The sequence below is a fragment of the Cricetulus griseus genome, chromosome 2 (assembly GCF_003668045.3).
Source record: "Cricetulus griseus strain 17A/GY chromosome 2, alternate assembly CriGri-PICRH-1.0, whole genome shotgun sequence".
In the NCBI taxonomy this organism is placed as follows: Eukaryota; Metazoa; Chordata; class Mammalia; order Rodentia; family Cricetidae; genus Cricetulus; species Cricetulus griseus.
The window spans coordinates 376,273,925-376,283,184 of record NC_048595.1 but is presented as its reverse complement, the minus strand read 5'-3'; the positions used below and the strand labels follow the sequence as shown (position 1 = coordinate 376,283,184).

At 57.3% G+C, this 9,260-nt stretch overlaps 1 protein-coding gene across 1 annotated transcript; it reads left to right on the top strand.

The window, feature by feature from the left end:
- The first annotated feature begins 394 nt into the window (after positions 1–394).
- Positions 395–8,531, top strand: Sox10 (SRY-box transcription factor 10). Its single transcript, XM_027403983.2, has 4 exons — positions 395–620; positions 1,080–1,585; positions 5,467–5,735; positions 7,828–8,531. Exons 2-4 carry the CDS (start codon positions 1,158–1,160, stop codon positions 8,529–8,531), a joined length of 1,401 nt encoding a protein of 466 aa, XP_027259784.1. The 5' UTR covers positions 395–620; positions 1,080–1,157.
- The last annotated feature ends 729 nt before the right edge of the window (positions 8,532–9,260 follow it).

The following is a 9,260-nucleotide window of genomic DNA, read 5'->3' as shown; positions in this document are numbered from 1 at the left end:
GTAGGATTTCTTAAATTAAGCAACACAGGCTGCCCCCCTTTCGGGTCGCCCGCTTCCCTCACATCTCCCTCTAGTCGTTCATCAACAGCCCATGCCACTACCTGAGGCAGAGGTCTAGGGTCCCAGGCAACAAGTTCTGACTGCACCACCTGCGCCTCTCCCTTCCCAGACGTAAAATGCCCCAACTCTCACACCAGCCACCCAAACTCAAGCTGAGTCCAGGGAGACGGGCCTAGGCAGCAGTGCGGGCAGGGCTGGGGGGGAGGGGGTGCTGGGCAGAGTGGAGGCGTCCTGGGTGTTGGGGATGAAGGCAACGCTGGAGGCTCCACCTTCTGCCCTTCCCTCCCTCCTTTTCCCCCTCCCCTCCCCCTCCTTCCTTCCCCAGTCGTCTGCAGCAGCTCAGTCGCTCAGTCAGTCTCAGGCTGTCCAGCCAGGGTGTTTGGTGGCGAGGATTCAGGCTCCGTCCAGACGAGGCCGTGGCCTGAGGCTTAGGGCCCCCCAGCCCCTCCCTCCCAGTCCATCAGCGTCACTCCCCCAGCCCCGAGCTGGACCGCACACCTTGGGACACGGTTTTCCACTTCCTCAGGACGAGCCCCAGACTGGAGGAGAGGTCGGAGGAGGTGAGTGCGCACTGCTCCCCTGGGCCTGGACTGCCAACAGGGGCCTGGGTCCCCTCAATTTGGGGTGGGAGAGGCTGACACCACACAGGCAGACATGTGTCCCCCACCAGTTTCCCTAGACTGTCAGGGCAGACGAGGGGAAGGAGAGTTGAGAGAAAAGGTGGGAAATTCCAGGGGCCCGGATTAGAGTCGAATAAAGGATCCGTTTTTCTTCCTTTCCATCAACAAACCTCCAAAAGGAGGTTTAAGGAAAAAACCCACCCACACCTAGAGACGGTTGAGATCAGGGGGTGGGAAGACGTGGAGGTGGGTCGCCACCCACTTAGGGTCTGGCATGTGCGCGGGCCCAGGCCCGAGTGGGTTTAGCGCGGGTAAGCAGGGCCGCCACCTCGGGGCTACATCGCGTCCAGCCTGGGGTGGCGCACAGCGCCTCTCCATCGCCCCCTCCTTCCTGTCCAGGTGGGCGTTGGGCTCTTCGCGAGGACCCCTGCGGTGGGCCTGGGGGAGGCGGCCGAAGCGGCGGCGGCCGGGAGCGACATGGCCGAGGAACAGGACCTATCAGAGGTGGAGCTGAGCCCTGTGGGCTCCGAGGAGCCCCGCTGCCTGTCCCCTGGCAGTGCACCGTCGCTGGGCCCCGACGGCGGCGGCGGTGGCTCAGGCCTGCGAGCCAGCCCGGGGCCGGGCGAACTGGGCAAGGTCAAGAAGGAACAGCAGGACGGCGAGGCAGACGATGACAAGTTCCCTGTGTGCATCCGCGAGGCGGTCAGCCAGGTGCTCAGTGGCTACGACTGGACGCTGGTGCCCATGCCCGTGCGTGTCAACGGCGCCAGCAAGAGCAAGCCGCACGTCAAGCGGCCCATGAACGCCTTCATGGTGTGGGCGCAGGCGGCGCGCAGGAAGCTGGCGGACCAGTACCCGCACCTCCACAATGCCGAGCTCAGCAAGACGCTGGGCAAGCTATGGAGGTGAGCCCTACCCCGCCCCAGCCCCGCAGGCCCTAGCATTAGAGCTAGCCTGGGGCCCCAAAGTAACATCGTCCAGGTCCCTCTCCTAGAGGAGTCCAGCTATCTCTTTAGAAGACCAGATTTGGAGACCTTGCCCACTCGTCTACCCCAGAGTGCTCCCGTGGGGACTCTTCTGGTTGCTCACCCTGGAACTCAGAACCCCAGCAGCCTAGGCTGGGCCTCCCCATCCTGGGACAGCGGGCAGGGAGGCGCCCCCTCGTGGTTGGAATTCTGTGGGTGGTGGGCAGGGAAGACAGTATGGTGGGACGGACGCTCTAGTGACTTCCACTCAAACCCATATTCACACACCTAGGGTGCCGCTGCCATGGTCGGGAGAATGTGGGAAACTCTGGGAGAGAACTGCTCTAGCTGTAGATGCAGCCAGAAACTGAAGCAGCCAGAAGGAGAGTTTGAGGGGAGTAGGGGCTGCAAGGAAAACAGGGAACCCAGAGAAAGCAGAGTGGAGAACTTCGTTTCCTACTACCACAGGGTCCCTGTCCCAGCTGCCCTGAGAGATCTTCCCGACCCCAGCCTCTAGACTGAGGGCTTCTTTATTCCCAAGAGAGGGCACACAAAAAGAGGCCTTCCCCTCCAGCTGTGTCCCCGAGCCACCAAGCTACTCGCTCCCTTCCACTCTCTCCAGCTTTGGCGCCATCTTCCCTCCCTGGGCTCCACCCAACTGTTGAGCAACCTCTTCCCCAAACTCAAGAACTGGAGCTGAGCACCCTAGCCAGGAGGAAGCCTGCTTCCTGCCAGGGTCCATCAGAGCCCTAGGCTGCCTAGGCTGGCCTCAAGCCTCTGGGGCAACGTTTTCCCAGGGAGCAAATTTGACCCTTGTGCTCACCTAGCCAGTTGCAGATGTTCTGAGTACCCCAACATACTGCAAGCACCCTGGGCCAGGCCCAAAGGGAACAAGGGCTTCAGCAGGTGCTAGACTGCTGAGGTCACCTGATCCCCCCTAGACTTTCCAAGAGACAGGCCCAAGAGAAACACACTGACTACCTAGGTCAGTCGGCAACAGAGTCTAGACACCAATCCTTGTCAGAGGTTATCCCTGCATTCTCCCTGGTGATAGTGGGGAGTCACACGTCACTCTCTAGAGTGATCTGTTGGGGGTGGGCAGAGAACAGGTGAAGGGAGGGTCCCATGCTTGAGGAGACTCGGGCTCTGTTAGAGGAGCTGGTCCTTCCACATTGCTGGCCTGGTATGAAGACCAAAGGCCTGAAGTAATAAAAGGAGCAATCGGTTCCCTAAGAAGACAGTGATCTGCAAGCAGCTTCCTGGCCTGCATTTTGCCATGTGCTTACTGAAGGCAGGCCCAACACCCCTCCCCCAGCCTCCTCAGCCCTAGCTCTGACCAGGCAATAGCCAGATGGCCAGCCTCTATGAGCCCAGAGCCCAGCTCCACTCAGGAAAAGCAGTGGCAGCTAACTCCTTTGTCCAAGGTCCGTCTAGGTGTATAACAGCAATGAAAGATCTTGGCAACCATCTGTTGCCAAGAGTTTGTCCCTATCCCATTCCCACTCTAGAATCCTTGACTGAGTCCCTTTCGGGCAGACTCGGCCCTGGCTATGATTCAGACTGTGCCCACAGCAGTCCACCTGGGGCAGGGAAGGCAGGAGAGCCCTGATGGCTGTGGGCCCAGCCCCAGGGACGGGAGGTGGCAAAACAATACCAAGGAGCCAAGACTGTGTCAATAGGTGGTGGCTCCTTGGGCCCTGGATGGGGGTCCTCAGAGACACTGGAATGTGGGCTGGGCTGGGCCGGCCAGTTTCTCCAAGAGTCTAGACATCTTTCCCAAGCTCCTGATTCCAAGGACATAAGGAGCGTAGATGGTTGGTTAGACAGAAGTGGAAAACATTATAAGCACAGACTGAGGAGAGCGTGCCTGAGGTTGGGATCAATGCTCTTGAACACAGGTCCTGGGTGGTCATGTGAGTACTTGGCACACTAACCTTGGCTGCCATCTGGGGAGGAACCATTACATGCTGATCCATGGGATGTTTGGTGCTGCTTAACCTGTATGGAAAGTAGTCTGAGCCAGGAAACTAGGACTAGTTTGCATCTGAGCTCCTCCGACAGGGGCCTCATAGGCCTCTCCTTGCCCCACGTTGCACAGGCTCTTGGCCTAACAGGAGGGCACATATAACAGTAGCCAGTGTCCCACAAGGAGCTGCCCACTGGGCTGGGAACCAGCCTCTTTTTCCATCCACCTCTTCCAAACCCAGAGGCGGGTGGAAAGAAAGGGGGCAAATGAGTACTGAGCTGGGGTGGGGGTGGGGGCGACAGTGGAGAAGGGCAACCCTGAACGTAAGGACTTGTATAGGAGTGAAGGTTGGCTGTGGGGATGGGGTGGGGTGCATGAGGAGAGCTGCACAGTGTTGGCACAGAGGGGCTAAGATTGGAGCTGGCACCACAGCACCCCCAGGTTCCTGTTAGGGCTAACTGGGCACAATATAACGTGGGAGGTGATGGCAGGATCCAGTGTTACCATCTTGCCTCACTTCTGGTATGTGTGGCCCTCTCCCACATTCCTGGCCATTTTCTTGGTGATTTCAGATTGCCAGCCAGGAGGGGGACACTGAGGGGCGAGTGTCCAGTGTCACCGGCCACCCCAGGAGCATCTGTGCTGGGCCCATGCTGTCAGAACTGTACCACCCTGTTATGGGGTTCTTTCTAAGGCTGGGCCTTGGGGGTCTCCATCAATCCTGAAAGTCCACTGACCCTAATGGAGTCTGGCTTCACTAGAGGGTCCTTTGGGGAATGCCGGGAGGGTGCAGGGCGGACCAGGAGGCTAAGCTGCAAAGGAATGCTGCTGCTGGCTAGAAAGTGCCTGGTATAACCAGCCCGGAGAGGGGGCTTGGTCTTCTGTTGCCTAGGAGAAGAGGGCACCAATTGAGTGTCCCTTAAGTGTAAGAGTGGTCCCTGTGTCTGGAGTCTATGGATCTGTTCTTTCCCCTCTTTAAGATGCCCCACCCTGTCTTCCTTACCCTGGGGCAGGCAAGTCCTGGTACCCTCCACCCTTCAACTTTGACCTGAGCTGGAGTCATATGGGTGGGAGCACTGAAATGAGGGCTTCTCCATGCTGTGGGCTGGCCTCAGATTCCTCTACCCTCTGTCACTCCCGGGTCCCAGATATGGGATCTGTCTCTGGAAACAGTGCCCCCATATTGAAGGGGGCACACACCTAGAACTCAGTCCCACCATAGGGAAATTTCACCAAATCATGTTTTTTAGAGTTGAGGATCTACCCTTGGGCTCTCCTGTGCAACTCCTCCCCAAGCACCATTAGAGTAGCACCCATTTTCTCTAGGTTCCTCCCTCCCCAGGCCCAGGGCACTTCATATCTATATTTCTGGTGACCCCACCCCCAAGAGAAGTAGGTGAGACCATCCCCGCTTTGTAGGCAGAGAAGTAACTGAGCAAAGTCTAGCATACAGCTCGTAAGTAGCAGAGACTGGGTTCCTCTGCAGCCATGTGCTTCTCTCCACACCCCTCTAGGGTGTGGCTCACCCTTCCATGAGGTGGCCAGTTCTACTTGCATACACTTCAGTAACAGGAGCATTTCCCTCTCCTGAACCTGCCCTTTGTAACTCCTTTTTGACTGTGTGCTCAGAGACTGGCCCCTGGTGTCCTCTAGCCAATGAGAGGTAGGGGACAGAGATCACAACCACCTCAGGCTGGGACTCCTTGGTCTGGCATTTTTGGGGGCACTAACCATAGGGCACAGCCCTACCTTGGCTCTGCCTTCTGGGTGCCCCATCCCAGGAATGAAATTCCGATGGAAGCTCACCTGGGTGCCCCAGCACTCATGTTGGCTCTGGTGTGTCTTCCACCTCTAGGTTGCTGAACGAGAGTGACAAGCGCCCCTTCATTGAGGAGGCTGAGCGGCTCCGGATGCAACACAAGAAGGACCATCCGGACTACAAATACCAACCTCGGCGACGGAAGAATGGGAAGGCAGCCCAGGGGGAGGCAGAATGCCCAGGCGGGGAAGCTGAGCAAGGAGGGGCTGCTGCCATCCAGGCCCACTACAAGAGTGCCCACCTGGACCACCGGCACCCTGAAGAAGGCTCTCCCATGTCAGATGGGAACCCAGAGCACCCCTCAGGTGAGTGCTGGGTTGGGAGCTAGCAGTTTGCTGTTGGCAGAGCTGCAATGGGGCTGGAAGAAGCCAAGCAGTGGAGAGTTCCCTAGCCTGAGCTGGGATCTGGGAAGGGTTGGCCAGGGGTGCAGAGTACAGAACCCAGAGGCAGTTCAGTGGGGATTCTGGTAGCTTACAGTTAGGCAAGGTGTCTAGAGAGGGTCACTGGTGCTGGGAAAGGAAAGCCAGTTCAGAAAGCCATGGAGGCCATGAGGTGAGAAGCAGTTACAGGAAAAGGGCAGAGGGATGCATTTGAGAAACAAACAAAAATGACAGGTGGTGGCACACACCTTTAATCCCAGCAGAGGCAGAGGCAGAGGCAGGTGGATCTCTGTGAGTTAGAGGCCAGTCTGATCTACAAAGTGAGTTTCAGGACAGCCAGGGCTATGCAGAGAAACCCTGACTGGAAAAACCAGAAAGGTGCATGAGGGTGGGGGTGGCGGGGGGTGGGGGTGGTGGTGATCAACCGTGGATGGAGAGGAATCCTCTTCCAGCTCCTGCCCTAGGGTGATGCTGAGCAAGCCCATGCCACAGAGGGCCCAGACATGGCCCATTCATATTTAATTCTCATTGAGGATGTGAGCTGATACTGAGCACACACAGTGTGCCAGGCACAGGCTGGCTGCCTTGTGTGTACTGATTCCTTCCACCAACCAGGCAGCCCCAAATGGTGTGGTGGGGTGCCAACACTCAGATCACCATCGTTCTACAGATGAGGAGACAGGAAAAGGAGCTCACTCCACAGCTGAGGTCTGAGTGCAGGTGGTGGGACTCCAGAACTTGGGGTTGGCCCTATGGCTGCCTCACTTGTGTCCCTCATGAGCACAGTGCCAAGGTGGCAATGTAGAAAGCGCTCATTGAGCAGAAATCTCTGCCATCAGAAGACAAGCTAAGTCCTACTTTGTGTCAGGCTTCGGAGAGAACACCAGGAGCCCACCAAGAGAAGCCCTTGTTCCCTGACTCAATTGCCTATAGCCTAGAGGGAGGAGTAGGGATGGGATCGAGTGAATGACATATAGGAAAAACTAGCCAAAACTAGCCTAGTAGAAGCCTCTTTGAGACTCAGATGGCAGCTTCTGTCTGTCCAGGAAATATATGACTCCAGACTGTAATCAGGGAGGGCTCCCCAAGACACAGTGCCCAGGCTCCCCAGACTCCACCTTACTGGCAAACTGCTTAAAAGATGGTTGGGGATTTTCCCAGGGTCAAGCAGTGAATGGCAGAGCCAGAATTCAAGCCTTCAGGTCTCCTGAAGTTCAGAGTCCTTGGCTAAAGAAGGACTTGACACTGGCAGATGCACCATCTGCTCCTGCAGCTGCTGGCCTTGCAATGCAATGCCATGGGTTTGTGTCTCTGTAATGGGATGCTCAGTCTAGTCACCTTTCTTACACGCAATCTCATCAACAGAACCTCTGGGACATTCAGTTGCATTTAATGAGACATCCCCCAAATCCCTGGGACAGCAGGTGGCTTCCTTCTCTAGTCTCCTCAGTCCTCTGCATGTCCCTTCACACAGCACCTACCGCAGTAGAGCCTTGAATTGGGCTCTTATCTCTCCATGGCTGCAAGCTTTTGGAGATAGGGCCTGATTTTATTTCCATTTATCCCTAGCATCTGGCACACTGCCTGGCACTTAGCAGTGCCCTGAGCATTTGCTGAGGTGTTTGGATGGGAAAATTAACAGGCAAAGAAAAAGGGGTCAGTAATCTAAGTGCCCCCTTGAGCAAGGACCAGCAGGACAGGGAGTAGCCAGACTTGAGGTTGCATTGAAGAGGACACAGTGCTGTTTGGAGGTAGTAAGATATAATATTCCAAAGTGGATGGGGCAGATGGGGCTGGACAGAGAGTGGCCAACAGATGTCAAGGGTGCTCTGAAGAGCAGGCAGGGCCCAGGACAATGGTCCAGCATGGCCCAGTAGGGTCAGCCATTAGGCAGTGTATCAGGGAAGCTGGTCTCAGAGGTCAGCATCCTGCTGCCCACAGGTGGGCCATGAGGCCTTCTAGGGTCCACTTGCCTCTAACTTTCTCATTTTGCTCCTTCTGCCTCTCTCCTATCCAGGCCAGAGCCATGGCCCTCCCACCCCTCCAACCACCCCAAAGACAGAGCTGCAGTCCGGCAAGGCAGACCCCAAAAGGGATGGGCGCTCCCTGGGGGAGGGAGGGAAGCCCCACATTGACTTCGGCAACGTGGACATCGGGGAGATCAGCCACGAGGTAATGTCCAACATGGAGACCTTTGATGTGACTGAGCTGGACCAATACCTGCCACCCAATGGGCACCCAGGCCACGTGGGTAGCTACTCAGCAGCTGGCTACGGGCTGGGCAGTGCCCTGGCTGTGGCCAGTGGACACTCTGCCTGGATCTCCAAGCCACCAGGTGTGGCTCTGCCCACGGTCTCGCCCCCTGGTGTGGATGCCAAAGCCCAGGTGAAGACAGAGACCACAGGCCCCCAGGGACCCCCACACTACACTGACCAGCCATCCACTTCCCAGATCGCCTACACCTCCCTCAGTCTGCCCCACTACGGCTCTGCCTTTCCCTCCATCTCACGCCCCCAGTTTGACTATTCTGACCATCAGCCCTCAGGACCTTACTATGGCCATGCAGGCCAGGCCTCTGGCCTCTACTCAGCCTTTTCCTACATGGGGCCCTCTCAGCGGCCCCTCTATACCGCCATCTCTGACCCCAGCCCCTCTGGGCCCCAGTCCCACAGTCCCACACACTGGGAGCAACCAGTATATACGACTCTGTCTCGACCTTAGAGGGGGCCCTGTCACCATCAGTCCCTACCTGGCCCCAGGGCCCCTTCCCCCAGCCTGTGTACCCTGCTCCCCATCAGCCTCAGGCATGGCAGTGGAGGAGGCTACAGGGGCTGACAGAAGCAGGGAGGCTTCTGCCAGCTCCTGCCCTGATGACCTCTATCCACCCTGGCTCTGGAGGTCCACCTAGCCCTGACTGAGCTGGCAGAGGAGTTTGATCTCTGCCCCAGACAGAGGGTGAGGGGCCACCCACTCCTAGAAACGACCCTCTATCCTAGCACCTAAGAAGTCCTGTTTACTCCTTCAGGGAGGTAGGAAGCCTTAGGGTGAGAGGTCTCACCCTGTTTCCTCCTTAGAGAGTAAGGAGCTCAAACACACGTGTGCCATTGTGTCACAGTGCCTAAGAGCTAGGCTGCCCAGGGACCTGCCTCAAAGCCTGGAGTTGGCTCTGTCCTGTCACTAGGGACTGAGGACAGCTTTGAACAGCTTTGTGGGGAGTAGATTAGGACACTCAGTGGAAGCTCCGATCCTTTCAATGCCCCCTCCTCACCTGAATGCAGGAAGGAACTGGCAGAAGTCCCCAGATCAAATTCTGTGTCAATAACCTCATCCTTTGTCTCAGGACAGTCCCCAGGCTCCTCCCCATCCCAAGTGAGGAGGCAGGGGTTCCAGGAAAGGTCAGAGGCAATTCACCCAGCCTTCCTCTCATCTCCAGAGTCCCCAGGCTCAGAG

What these genes read in the sequence shown, in the direction of transcription:
- Sox10 (XM_027403983.2), top strand. Translation starts at nt 1,158, where the DNA reads ATGGCCGAGGAACAGGACCTATCAGAGGTGGAGCTGAGCCCTGTGGGC. An exon ending in ACGCTGGGCAAGCTATGGAG is followed by an intron (nt 1,586 to 5,466) that starts GTGAGCCCTACC and finishes TTCCACCTCTAG; the next exon opens with GTTGCTGAACGAGAGTGACA. An exon ending in GAACCCAGAGCACCCCTCAG is followed by an intron (nt 5,736 to 7,827) that starts GTGAGTGCTGGG and finishes TCTCCTATCCAG; the next exon opens with GCCAGAGCCATGGCCCTCCC.